Below are 14,794 nucleotides of genomic sequence, written 5' to 3' on the forward strand. Positions count from 1 at the left end.
ACAAAGCTTCTCTACTAGCTGAACACCAGGAAGGTTTGGCTAGCTGGATGATGTCATGCTAATAACTTATTTAGCTTTCTATGCTTGCTTTTTCAAACAACGGGGACAGATCCAGCATGGACAGTTACGGGAGGGACATGAAGCACCTGTTTGAGAAAGTAAGAAAACATGAGGGTGGGCACACATGGATAACTCCCTCTAGCTAGCCATATTGGGCAAAGTGAACATCGCTACCCAGCTGGACGACACAGGATTGCGGTGAGGAAACACGATGAGGAGGTGGATAAAAACAGGCACATTCTATCAAAAATAATTGATTGTGAGAAGTTTTGTGGGGCTTTTGAGTTGGCCTTGCGTGGGCATGACGAGACTGACTCTTCAGACAACTCTGGCATTTTCAGGGGATTGGTGGATTTTGTTGCCTCCCTCGACGGTGTGCTGGAGGAGCACCTTAAGACAGCTAGCGTGTTTAAAGGCACGTCAAAGATGGTACAAAACGAGCTGTTGGACTGCATGCTGTCGGTTATGAAGGATTACATTCTGGAGGAAGTAAACAGCGCTGATTCTATCGCCATTCAAGCAGACGAGACGACTGACATTTCCACCCGCTGCCAGCTGGTGCTTGTGCTACGCTGCATCGACGCCAACAGTAACGTCCAAGAGCGTTTTTTCGAGTACATTACCATCCAGAACGCAACCGCTGACACCATCGCTACAGCGCTTATGGAGAGGCTAAGCGCTATCCTCCCAAACGGACAAAAGGCCAAACTTATCGGCCAAGCTTACGATGGGGCTGCTGTAATGAGGGGAGCCACCGGCAGAGTGCAGCGTAAGATATTGGATGTCTATGAAAATGCTCACTACGTCCACTGCTACGCGCATCAGCTGAACCTCATCATGCAGAAGGCAACATCAGACATCCCCAGGATCCGTACCTTCTTTTCTGACCTTGGTGGGTTTTCTGCCTTCTTCTCCAGGTCACCCAAGCGAACCACCGTGCTTGACCAAGTGGTTGCGCATAGACTTCCTAGAGCCTCTACAACACGGTGGAACTTCCACAGTCGCGCTGTAAATACTGTGTACGAGCACAAGGACGACCTCCTAAAGTGTTTCCAGGCCATCAGAGACTCTGGGAACTTTGATCCCCTAACTGTCAGAGAGGCAGGGGGCTTTGTGAGGATGCTTGAAGACGAGACTTTCTGTTTTTTCTTGGCATTGTTCCACAATATCATGCCAAATGTGGACATGCTATTTAACCAGCTGCAGAAGAGGAACATCGACCCTGTCTTCATTAAGTCACTTGTCCAAAGGTTCACAGACAGCATTCTAACGATCGGGTAAATGATTATATCTACTACTGGCTAATAAAGCTTTTGTTGTTAGAAAGATGAGTTGCTCACTTCCAACAGTCTGTAAAAGCCTAAATGTGCCTAGTCATCAAAGTGAATGATTATCATAGAGAACATCACAATGATATTTGTTTAAATTGTTTAAAAGGAAAAAGAAGACTATCACATTTGTGTAATAATGTCATTAAACACAATTTGTAATAACAGGCTTATTCAGGTGTCCACCAGGTCAAGTTCTAGAAGAGGCCTAGTTGTTATTGAAGATGGCAAGTCAGCAACTTAAACTTTATTCTTCCTCTCTGTGTGGGGACAGTGCATCTGACCAGCAGCACCAGCACAAAAAGCAACGGAGGATGCTGGGACCAGGAGAACAACAGAGGTAAGTTGTATGTAGTTGTCAATATATATGCGCTATACACTCACACACAGACGTATACTATATGTGTGTATGCACAGCCCGAGCGTTCATGCTAATTACAGGAAGTAGTCAAATATTCAGTAACATAGTCGTCTGTCTCCTTGAAAAAGTGAGGACAAGCTGGTAACTGACCTTCTGATACATTTTGATGATATAGTTATAATTTCCCATCATCTAAAGTTCTTTATAAGATTTTACACCCGTTGTATTTTTGAATTTTCCATTGTAATTGTTCATGAAATATTACAAAAAAGGATGAATATTCTCTATGTCTTTTATCTGTTTACTTTTGAAATAACTTATTATTTGCGAGTATCTATAAAACAGATTATGTGGTATGTTATAATATTTAGAAATATTTTCAAAAGAATCCATCTCATATTCAGTGAATATTTGCCAGAATCGAACCAATCCCCTGTGGACCTGGTTTTGTTGGGGAAACCAAACATATTAAAAGAATGTAAGGAATTATTTGGGGAATTTTTAAAGCAATAAAACCTGAGGTTGTATGAAATGAGGACGAACCAACGGGTCCACTTGATTGATCACTTATGTCATGGAGCGATGCAACAGATCAACACGATCTGAAATAAATGACATGTGAAGACGGATACTAATTTAACACCACTCATTTCAAGCATATATACTAATCTGTTTTTTACAGCAGACAGTAGGAAGAGCTCACGTACCTACTTATGTTTACGATTGCTCTGTAGTCGTAAGCCATGACAGTGAGTCAGCATGCACAATCCCTGACCCTGAAGCTGAGGCAGCTAAATGGAATTCAGCCACCATTCATTTTATTGTTCACACCTGTGAAATGTCAAAAGACATTTTTACATCTTTGATTGAATACAAAGTATTTTACTAAATAGTATACACTACTATTCACAGACACAGTATTACTGTGGACTATGCAGAATGTACTATTTACTTTCCCATTTTTATGCAGCTTTTGCAGTTATAATTAACATATTACATTGAGGCAGCATGCACGTCAAACATGAATCAAACTGCAACTTTAGAACACAGTATCGGTTCATAAAAGGCTTTCTGAAGATAGAAGACTAACTTCTTTTGTGTGGGTTCTCTGATTCTGTCTCAACACTGTTTTTACTGCTTATTTGATGTTTTTTCTTTATATGCCTGCAATTTTCATATCAGAGTTTTCAAGTTGTAAAATGTATAATAAGGACGATAACAATATCAGTCAAGATTTATTTTTTATAGGGCTGTTTACAAAACTGCATTGTCACAGAACTCTTCACAGATCACATAGAAACCCACATTTTGCATCACTGACGTTCCCCCCTGCTTTCAAATCTACCTCCTACATTAACGCGCTCTTTCTGCACAGCCTGCCAGACACTGTGCATTGTTCTGTTTGTTCTTAGTTTTAAACTTCAACTGCTGTGACTTCATTTACAAATTCATTTTATAAAAGCTAGTCATGCATCCAGTCTTCTCTCACTAAACTGTCTCACAAGTCTTTCTGCTTTTCTGCTGTGTTGTTCCTCAGATTTATTTTGACTCAGTCCCACATTCAGAGCTTAGCCCACTGCTGAAAATACACAACAAACACAGAATTTCTGTGAAAAACTGCAGTGAGTAAAATTGAAACTGAGTTTTTTTTAAGATGAATGTCTGCAGTTGGAACCAGTGGGCTTGGAGCTGAAACCAGACATGGTGGGTAAGTTTTCACAGTAAGAACAATCCTGAACATATATCTAACTGACATGTAATATCATATGAGCTTGTTTTTCACTTACGGCAGGCTGAGTGGTTCTGATTATGGCAAATGAACTGATTGTGATGTGTAGAATTGAAGGGGAGCCCCTTTTAAAAACAACAACCTCTCCCTAAATGTAGGAATAGAACTGTAGCATCGCAGGCAGTGCCCCGTTCATTCCATTGAAAGTTGCTCAGCGGCTCATGAAGCAAAACAAGTTTCAACTTTGGAGTATAAATATCAGATAAAATGACTCGGCTCTTCCGGCACTAGCCCTAGCATTTCCTTTTACGGTCCAGCCTCGGTCTCATGTAGTGTGCGAAATACCCGGTGGCAATCGGGGGGTCCCCGTCCATTCCTGTCGTCGGGTGTCAGTGAAGGGTCCCTTGATTGACACTTGAGGACCACCCCGTCATTCGCACACTGGTCTCGGGCCAAGCAACAACCTCTGTGGCTGAAAAGAGAAGCTAACACAGAAGTGCCAAAAACAGCAGTTCCTAAAATGTCCACTTGAAGCTCCAACAGCGAGTAAATCCCCAAAGACCTCTTTGTTAAAATGCTCAACTTTATAGCAGAAATAAACATGTTTACAGGCTGGTACAAAACACGGTTTTGGTCTCTAAACTAATAACCCCATTCATGAGAACTGCACAACTCACCTCTTAAGATTATATTAAAGCTTCAAGTTAGGTATAATTAAGGGTGTGGCCGCTTGATTGACAGGTGGGTGCCGTCACCACCTCTTTGCCCATTTTTAGAGTTAAGCCGCAACGTCACTGCCAAGAAGGTGACAGTTGGAACCGCCCACTTTGAGCTTCACAACGGCTCCACAGAAACCTCTGGCTGACGTCACGGAGACTACGTCCCTGTTTTATACATGCACTCTGTCTCAGGCTCGTTCTCATGAACGGACACAACAAGCCTTGCAGATATCTTGCTGGGTTATTGAAGGGATCCATCTCATGCAAAGAGAGTTTGTGTTCATGTGTTCGCTTCCGCAGCCTCGCAGTCGGTGTCTTGTATCTCTACACGGGTTGCATTCTGTGAGACATGCTTACATGCTGATTGGAATTCAGTGTGTCATTTGCTTTACATTAAGGTTCTAGTAATGTAAGGAAGTCATGAATCAAGTTCAAGGTGAAGGTTTATTTATTTTCATCTAAAAGTTACGAGGAACTTTTACTTTGTGTTGATTGTGGCGGTCCCTGTGGATGAGAGTGGTCCCTTTTAGAAAAACCCTCATTTTACTGCAGCAGGCTCTGACAGTCTGCCCCACTTAGTTCTGGTTCTGCCATGCCTCCCTTCCCTCTAGCGGCTCCAGTAATACGGGCTGGGTCTCCTGCAGCGTGGTGTCGGAGCTGGCTCCCAGCGGGGACCGGAGGAACAGCGATACAAAGCAGATGCTGCTACTGGCGCGAGGCTCTCCTCCTGCTGCTGGAGGCCCCGCCGGAGTCTGAGCTGAGTTTCTGGTGAACCTGCATGATTTCATCTGATTTCACCAGAATCCGACCCGGTGGAACCGCATCAAGAATGACTAGAAATAGACGTCTCGCTTACTTATGAAGGTCATATAGAGACACCGGGTTTCCAGTGAAACTCTTTCAGAACCAGTTAAAAGTCGGAATCCCTAGTGAGTTTGTTTTTCTCCCCCGAGTCGCTCCGATTATCTGAGAACCTGACGTCATTTACACAAGACACACTCTCTCCAGCCTTCACCATCTTGCTGGCTTAAAATATGTCAGTGGAGGATATCATCATGCTCCAAGTTAGTGGTTCAGATACCACATGTGTGTGACACTGGTCTGTCACACGGTCGCAGCCTTCGAACACACCTGGTGTGTGTCCTGCGTGTTTCTACATGCGTGTGCAGGTTATGTCTGTGTATGGCTGTGCTTGTGTATTCTGGGAGTCAAACACAATAATGCAATTGCATCAGAGAGCCGTTTCCTGTTCCTCCCTGTCTGAGCTTGCGCTGGTCTTTTCCTACGCAGGCCGACACTGTGATTCAGATCAGCTGTCAGGCAGCACGGCCTGTTAGACAAGACTGCAGCTGAAACACGAGACGGTTCAGATGATCCTCTCACTTAATACTTTCAAAAGGGTGTGATTCACACACATAAACAAAGGGATTAAGGGGATTGGAGTCAGTAATTATATCAGTTTACACACATCCAACTGAGAAGGGTTCATTCTTGTTAGTGAGTCCCTGGTAGCACTTCCAGGTGGTCCATGTTTTTAATCGCTCTAAAGACTTTAGGAGTGTCTTTTAGCAGCCTGGGGCTTTTTGTAATAGTTCTGACTGAGAGTGAAGCGTTTTGCTCTGCTGAGCACGTTCTTACAGGAGTGATCTGATCGACTCAGAGGTGTTTTTTGTCATTGTGGTGACTTTTGCTGGATACTCTATGGCGCTATATGACTTTACCCCTAGTAACCGTAACAGTAATGTAAACAATGCTATTAAAAACGTTAAGCTAACAGTAGCACTCATTCTGTAGTGTAGTAGGATCTGGCAGGAGCCTGTTTGGTTATTAGCAAGTATGAAAATTTAATTATTGATATCAATACTATTAATAATGTCAATAGGATTATTAACATACAGGTGCTGGTCATATAATTAGAATATCATCAAAAAGTTGATTTATTTCACTAATTCCATTCAAAAAGTGAAACTTGTCTATTATATTCATTCATTACACACAGACTGATATATTTCAAATGTTTATTTCTTTTAATTTTGATGATTATAACTGACAACTAAGGAAAATCCCAAATTCAGTATCTCAGAAAATTAGAATATTACTTCAGACCAAGACAAAGAAAGGATTTTTAGAAATCTTGGCCAACTGAAAAGTATGAACATGAAAAGTATGAGCATGTACAGCACTCAATACTTAGTTGGGGCTCCTTTTGCCTGAATTACTGCAGCAATGCGGCGTGGCATGGAGTCGATCAGTCTGTGGCACTGCTCAGGTGTTATGAGAGCCCAGGTTGCTCTGATAGTGGCCTTCAGCTCTTCTGCATTGTTGGGTCTGGCATTTCGCATCATCCTCTTCACAATACCCCACAGATTTTCTATGGGGTTAAGGTCAGGCGAGTTTGCTGGCCAATTAAGAACAGGGATACCATGGTCCTTAAACCAGGTACTGGTTGCTTTGGCACTGTGTGCAGGTGCCAAGTCCTGTTGGAAAATTAAATCTGCATCTCCATAAAGTTGGTCAGCAGCAGGAAGCATGAAGTGCTCTAAAACTTCCTGGTATACGGCTGCGTTGACCTTGGACCTCAGAAAACACAGTGGACCAACACCAGCAGATGTCATGGCACCCCAAACCATTACTGACTGTGGAAACTTTACACTGGACCTCAAGCAACGTGGATTGTGTCTCCTCTCTTCCTCCAGACTCTGGGACTCTGATTTCCAAAGGAAATGCAAAATTTACTTTCATCAGAGAACATAACTTTGGACCACTCGGCAGCAGTCCAGTCCTTTTTGTCTTTAGCCCAGGCGAGACGCTTCTGACGCTGTCTGTTGTTCAAGAGTGGCTTGACACAAGGAATGCGACAGCTGAAACCCATGTCTTGCATACGTCTGTGCGTAGTGGTTCTTGAAGCACTGACTCCAGCTGCAGTCCACTCTTTCTGAATCTCCCCCACATTTTTGAATGTGTTTTGTTTCACAATCCTCTCCAGGGTGCAGTTATCCCTGTTGCTTGTACACTCTTTTCTACCACATCTTTTCCTTCCCTTCGCCTCTCTATTAATGTGCTTGGACACAGAGCTCTGTGAACAGCCAGCCTCTTTTGCAATGACCTTTTGTATCTTGCCCTCCTTGTGCAAGGTGTCAATGGTCGTCTTTTGGACAACTGTCAAGTCAGCAGTCTTCCCCATGATTGTGTAGCCTACAGCACTAGACTGAGAGACCATTTAAAGGCCTTTGCAGGTGTTTTGAGTTAATTAGCTGATTAGAGTGTGGCACCAGGTGTCTTCAATTTTGAACCTTTTCACAATATTCTAATTTTCTAAGATACTGAATTTGGGATTTTCCTTAGTTGTCAGTTATAATCATCAAAATTAAAAGAAATAAACATTTGAAATATATCAGTCTATGTGTAATGAATGAATATAATAGACAAGTTTCACTTTTTGAATGGAATTAGTGAAATAAATCAACTTTTTGATGATATTCTAATTATATGACCAGCACCTGTATATTAACAATAACGGGGCACCACTCTGTAGTTCTCTCACAAAGTGAATAGTTAAAGTACTATTCCACATTAAGAGTGAACAGGGAAGGTTAGAATCTGACTATTACAATCAGCTATCATCACAATAATATTATAAACCAACAAACTATTATTATACTATATATTACTATATTATATTATATTATAACTATATCTATTGTACAATTACAAGTAGGGGTGTAACGGATCGTACCGCGGTTTTTGAATCACAGATCGGATCATTTTTCGGATCAGCAAAGAAAAGGGGGCGTGCTTTCCATCTATTAATTAAAGAACTTCAAGAACACTTAAAGTAAATCAATTTTAGTCTTACATGAAAACCACAATATTTAAGATATTTATTTTCAAAAAGATGAGAATGTTTCTACATTGTGTGGAGAAAGGGTAGCACCAGGTTTGTGTCTCTGTGACTCTCACAGAGGGGGCGTGTCTCTCACAGAGGGGGCGTGTCTTTAAAGGCACCAACATTGTCTCTCCCTCTTTTAGCGGGAGTCGCATGGACGGAGCAGGTTAAAGGTATGCGCTGGTCTCTATAGCCTTGGTGACATCATGGCTGTGTCACAGGGACTCTGGGGTTCCCGTGGCTCTCGTCCAATGAAGCACCAGTGTTGAACCAAATCTCACACTCAGGTGAGATTTTGAAGCCTTTTGGGAGTTAGCGCAATTTCACAATCTAGGCTTTAGAAATGACATGCAGGCCTCTGTCTTTGATTTAACCCCATGGGGAAGTCCCAACACTAGCAACGATCTAAAGACAAGGATGCAGAATACTGCAGAAGGAAATGATAGGGCAGCAAAAAGGCCCTTTTACATTAAGAGAGTTTTCTGGACTTTTTTAGAAGTGGCATCAACATTGGATTCGCAGCAGCGATACAGAAACAATTGTAGACGTCCACTAAGTCAACATCAACACCTTTAACAGTGGGCAGTGACCTCCTGAAGTCAATAATCATGTTTTTGTTTTAGACATATTTAGCTGGAGGAAAGACTCATCACACCAAACCACAATGTACCCATGATCCCGTACTCTTAGAATATGAAGAGAAAACTTCTCCTGAAAACTCAAGAAAGGTGAAAAAAAGGTGACCGGACCACCTGGTGGGTGGATGGAAGAACAGGTTTCTGGTTTAACATGTAAATGAAGAAGTGTGGTGCACTCGCACACTCAGATTCTGTGGCTGGATGTGTTGATCGAGGGAGGCAGTGTCAGAACCAGAACCAGAACCATTCATGTTGCACAGACAAGGAATTTGTCATGACGGGTGGTGCATAACATTAAACAATCAACACAGTGCAAAAAGTAGAAACATATTAAAATTAACAGTAAAATATAAAATAAAGTCAAATATAAAATAAAGTGCACAAACGAACAGATAACAGGACTATAAACAAGTGAGATGTACAGTAAGTGTAATGTTAAGTGTCGAGTGTATTTAAGTAAGTAACCTAGAGCGGGTGTGCGGGGGAGTGACCGGTAGGAAGCGGAAGGACTCCACCGCGTCGACCGAGGAGTCACACAGGGTGATAGGGGCTGGTGTGGCTGCATTCTTCCGGAAATCCACAACATCTCCACTGTCTTTAGAGCGTTGAGCTCCAAGTTGTTCAGACCGCACCAGGTCACCAGATGGTCAGTCTCCCACCTGAGCTAACATCAGCTTGCATCAATGTTAAATTGATTTGATTAGGGAAACCATCTCTCAGTTATTATTTCTAATTTCAGTAATTCATTTGAGCTGCTTTGGTCGTTTCTTAGCCCATCACTAAGAAACGACTTGTTTCCTCCTTTAGGCCATAATGTCCAGGTGTTTCACATGCATGTTAACACTGCAGCACACTCTGCGTACGGCCTCTGATCAGGTACGCCGTTGTTATAAAGACAACAGTTCACAAAGTGTGGGGCCAGTGGCATGACAGGAGGGGCGTGACCAGGGACAATGTGATGCACAACTTATGTTTTGATGTCGGAATAGTTTTCAGTAAACAGTCGGCAACGGTGTTCATTCAGACAGATTTACAGAATGGACAGATGTGGAAGAAAATAAAGACAGACGCTTCAGAGACAAACAAGACAACGTGGCCAGCTGATGGTAATCATGAGATATGATGAGGCGGGTTAGCTTACTATATCCACATGTGCATATTATGTAAACACAACTTAGTAGCACAGCAGGACTAGCAGCCTGTTGTGCCAGCAGGATGGAATAACTGGATGGATCTCTTATAAGGAACAGGTCAGCATCGTGACAACCTTTAGTCCAGTGTGATCTACATTCATGGTTCTCTCAGCTCTACTTTGCAATATGATAAATAAACAGCTGGATGAACATAAACATCTTGCTCCCGGTGCAGAGTCCCATGACTCATGCACAGCCCCACTCCTTCTCTGTCCAGCTGAGAGCCAGGCGTCCCTCCCACTCAGCAGCATCAGCTCTCTGTTCCCTGCTGCAGTCTCTCTCTCTCTCTCTCTCTCTATACATGTTTGGCACTGATTGGTGTAGATGATCACGTTATTCTGGAGCCACTTACAGTGGAACAGCACTGTGAATCAATAATCATTTACTATTTAGAAAGTCGTACAGTAAGGAACATTATTATAAATAAAAGGTCAAAATCACTGTCACTATTATATAGTTAGATTTGAAGTTATAATTAACACTGACAGAACTAATTTAAATATTTGAACCAAAAGTAAATCCTGTTGAATTGATTTCAGTAGAATATGTAAGTTTGTATAGACTGACACAAAAATAATCCCTCAATCATCACTTGGTGGTGTCTGTATCAACAGAGACTCTGCTCTCTTCTCTTCTTCTTTCTGGGTTCAGGGTGTTTGTGGGTGACCCTGTGTGGGGGTGTGACCCCCAGCCAATCAGCAGCTCACACCACGCTGCTTTGACTTCATGTCATACATTTAAGAAATGAAAGAAAGCGCAGGAAACAAACCAGCTAAACTGAACCATGTGAGAGGTTCCCTCCTTGTGTGTGACACTGCTGTAAACCTTCCATCACGTTTTGTGAAACCTCAGCTGTTAAAAGCCTCTTTGAGTGACGGATTGGAGGTTGCCATAACAACACAACATATCTGGGGCAGTAGGATGGCCTCTCACCCAAACCCACCTCCTCACCCGAAGGTCTAGAAATACTGCAGGAATGTTGAACTCTCAGGTGAAGACGGAGTTACATAAGATGTATCTGGTGTTCAGCCTCAGTCTGACTGCTCTCTAAGTCTTAATACGGGATGAATGGGACAGATGGACTACAACAAACCTGATGCTAAAAAGAACACATCGGAGCAAATGGCAACCACCAGCTTGAGTGAGTCAGCTCCTTCTTTATTTTCTGTTTGAATTAGAAACAGTTTGGTCAGGTTGGACGAGGAACACACACCCACAGGTACAGGCTGTAATAACTACTGTAGTTACAAAAGCCATCATAGCACCTGTGTAGTAGCACACATCTCATCAAAAGAACCTGCATCAAATCACACAGTTACACAGAGGGGAACTGAACTGGCACTGAAAGAGGCCCTGGCTGCTCAACAGCATGCTACATGATTATAATGTTTACTGTGAGACAGGAAATGTACAATCAGTGCATGGACATCCTGCTCTCTGTCCCACTGCTGGTCTGTCCCGCTGTTGGTCTGTCCCGCTGTTGGTCACATCAGACAGTGGTGAAAGTGAAGCGAGTCACATGTTGGTAGTGCTCACCAGGACGCAGAAGACAATCAGGAAATGAAGCCTGAACACACACACACACACACACACACACACACACACACACACACAGCCTCTGTGATTGTGTTGTCACAGCAGTTTCAAGCGGCATCGGCGTCGCAATGTTGTTTTCTTTGCAACCAATCAACAGAAGTGACCATATTTGGAATTTGGAGGAGTGATGTAGAGACGCCATATAGTACGTCTCTGGTAGCAGCAGAGACCTGTCAATCACAGTAGCTCTGCCCCAAATCAAACTCTGCTTTATGGTCTGTTTGACTCTAAATGGACCATAATGTACTAAATGAACATCATGCTGTATTGAAGAAGACTTGAAACTAGAGATTGAGACCATAAACTCATGTTTACAATGTTTACTGAGGTAATAAATCAAGAGAGAAGTAGAGTCATGTTCTCATAGACTTCTATATAACCAGAGGAGTCGCCCCCTGGTGGACACTAGAGAGAATGCAGGTTTTAAGACACTTCAGCATTGGCTTCACTCGGCAGAACCGAAGGTAGCTGCCTGGGAGCGTCGCCTCGTCCTCTGGCAGTGAAACAAGATGGGAGCACCGTCAGGGAGCTCCAAACCGACTCAGCAGGGTTACCATTTCGTTTTGTAGTTATTACATTTAAATTTTCACTGATTGATCCCCAGACCCTTATAGGAGCGGCAGGGCCATTGTGCTCTTGATCCTTTAAACAGGGGGGTTGGGGGGGGATTTTATTTTCAATATGAGCTTTAAAATGTAGCATTCTGGTGTACTCTGAGAAGAAAATTAAGTGATAAGACATTTACTTTAAGCAAAAAATAGTTATTAATCAGTATTTCAGCTCTATTATTATTATTAACCTTTATTTAGACAAAATCCATTGAGACCGAGGTCTCACTTTCAAAAGTTTTGGTCAAATAAAAACAAAGATAGCAAGAGTAGCGAGAACCATCGCCTGTACAAATAAAGTGATTAGTTTTCATTGAACCTTGTTACTGTATGGCTTCATATCAACTTCCACTGTTACTGTACAGCTGTTAGAATTGTGGCCTATCTTCTATTTGTAATTAATATGCATTCAATCCAGTTAAATTATTTAAATGAAAATGATAATCTACTCTGGCTAAGGTAACTTATCAAGAGTAAAATAATATCTGTGATCTATACACACCTGCATTAGCAACCCGCTGAAATGAAGGTACAGGCACCTTAACCCTCTCATTACTTCAGGGTTCTTGAGAGCAACGTGGGACTGTTGGTCCACTGGCTGTGGTCATCACAGTGAACAGTGTGATGAGAGTTCAGTGTTGCTGTAGTTCATTCTTTGGAGCAGAGGCTGCATTTAGCATACCCTGCCTTATCAATGTATTTAAAATACTGTGACAGCAGGAAGCTGTACTCACGTCTGTTTAGACCTCCACCTTTATCCAGGCCCAGCTCCACCTTTATCCAGGCCCAGCTCCACCTTTATCCAGGCCCAGCTCCACTCACAGCTCAGCACTGCATCAAGCTGCGCTACAACCAGCCTCCTCTCCCTGGAGCTCTTTGACCTCATCAGTATCTGGGCCTTTCATTCTACTTTGAGTTAAAACAAACAACCTGCAACCAGATGCGCCGGTGTTCCGGTTTAACGTTAACGAGTGACCGCGTGAACTGAACCGGAACACGGGGGGGCTGCATGTTTCATCATGTTACGTTTGTTCCTTCTAAATCACGATAATGACGAACGTTAACAGTCGGCAAAGTTCCGCATGCAGTGGACGTTAACTTAACCCAGCAAGTCTGAACGGTAACGGTACATAACGTAACTTAAACTTTGACGGAGGGAAAGATGCTGTACACATCTGAACGCTGATTGGCCAAGACTCGACACGTCAAAGATGTTCTATTGCGAAGATCACGACATCACATTTTCTCCTCGTCTCACTAGAATCTGAGAAACACTGGCTGGCCAGTTGACGAATTTATGATTTAAGATTATAAAGTCATATATTTATGAGAAAAATCTAAAAAAATAGCGGAGAGCGATTTCAGTGTTATTATGGTGAGGACAACTTCTGGGTGAGGCAAAGGTCATGAAAGAAGCAAACATATTTTCGGTCATGTTTTCTCTGTGTTCTTCTAAACACATATATTGTAGAAATTACAAGAACATACTGACTGCCCCTGAAGGAGAGGGAGGAGAGCTGAGCTGGAAGCTAAGCTAACCTAGCTTGGACCTAAATGTACTCCAATACAGTAATAAGTCATATTTAGGAATACAATTACAATTTCCACCCTCTCAATGATATATATAGAAGCCAACGATAGTTGGTTTCAACAACAGATCACTCCATACAACAGTTTAAATCTATCATCATCATCATCATACCTGGTTGACAGCATCAGGCCAATTCTGTGTCTCCAGACAGAAGGAGCTGTGCTTCCCGTACCTAGCCCCGCCCTTTCCTGTCATAGAGCCATCCAGGAAGTTGGCAGTGTAGAACTGGATGCCTGGTTGGCTGGTAGAAACCTCCAGGACCCGCCCACTGGCTGGGTGACACACTCTGAGATGAAGAAGATGAAGTTTTGCTGACAACGGTATCCATGTTGTTGTGTGACAGTGCGTGTGTATGACAGTGCGTATGTGTGACAGTGCGTGTGTGTGACAGTGTAGTGTGTGTGACAGTGTAGTGTGTGTGACAGTGTAGTGTGTGTGACAGTAGTGTGTGTGACAGTGTAGTGTGTGTGTGACAGTGTAGTGTGTGTGTGTGACAGTGTAGTGTGTGTGTGACAGTGTAGTGTGTGTGTGACAGTGTAGTGTGTGTGTCAGTGCAGTGTGTGTGTGTCAGTGTAGTGTCAGTGTAGGGTGTGACAGTGTAGTGTGTGTGCGTGTGTGTGACAGTGTAGTGTGTGTGTGACAGTGTAGTGTGTGTGACAGTGTAGTGTGTGTGTGACAGTGTAGTGTCAGTGTAGTGTGTGACAGTGTGTGTGACAGTGTGTGACAGTGTAGTGTGTGTGTGACAGTGTAGTGTGTGTGACAGTGTAGTGTGTGTCAGTGTAGTGTGTGTGACAGTGTGTGTGTGTGTCAGTGTCTGTATGTCAGTGTAGTATGCGTCAGTCAGTGTAGCGTGTATGAGACAGTGTAGTGTGTCATCTGAAGCACACCTGGCAGCGTGTCTCTCTATCCAGGTGTCCCCAGGTGATGACAGACAGAAGTTGTGGTCAAACCCCGGACCTGGAATTTCCTTCAGCCGGGGGCCAATCAGAACAGGCTTTCTGAGGTCAAAGGGCGTCCCATCCACTCGTCTGATCTCTCCTGCAGATGGATTTGGTTATTGATTGGTGATTGTGTATCACTGCTCT

At 43.1% G+C, this 14,794-nt stretch overlaps 1 protein-coding gene and 1 long non-coding RNA gene across 4 annotated transcripts in view; one reads left to right on the plus strand and one right to left on the minus strand.

The window, feature by feature from the left end:
• LOC116397557 (uncharacterized) overlaps positions 1–14,794 on the plus strand; it is a 256,577-nt gene that overhangs the window by 173,634 nt on the left and 68,149 nt on the right. The window lies entirely within an intron of this gene.
• Positions 11,052–14,794, minus strand: part of galm (galactose mutarotase) — a 60,734-nt gene continuing 56,991 nt past the window's right edge. For all 3 annotated transcript variants that reach the window (XM_031873073.1, XM_031873074.1, XM_031873072.1), the window contains 3 exons: positions 14,597–14,747; positions 13,821–13,995; positions 11,052–11,481 (listed from right to left, as the gene is read on the minus strand). In XM_031873073.1, the coding sequence (XP_031728933.1) occupies positions 11,404–11,481; positions 13,821–13,995; positions 14,597–14,747 (404 nt within the window). In that variant the 3' untranslated portion in view covers positions 11,052–11,403. The remainder of the gene's footprint in view (positions 11,482–13,820; positions 13,996–14,596; positions 14,748–14,794) is intronic.

Source organism: Anarrhichthys ocellatus, unplaced genomic scaffold (genome assembly GCF_004355925.1).
Source record: "Anarrhichthys ocellatus isolate YVR2014 unplaced genomic scaffold, GSC_Weel_1.0 scaffold68, whole genome shotgun sequence".
In the NCBI taxonomy this organism is placed as follows: domain Eukaryota; kingdom Metazoa; phylum Chordata; class Actinopteri; order Perciformes; family Anarhichadidae; genus Anarrhichthys; species Anarrhichthys ocellatus.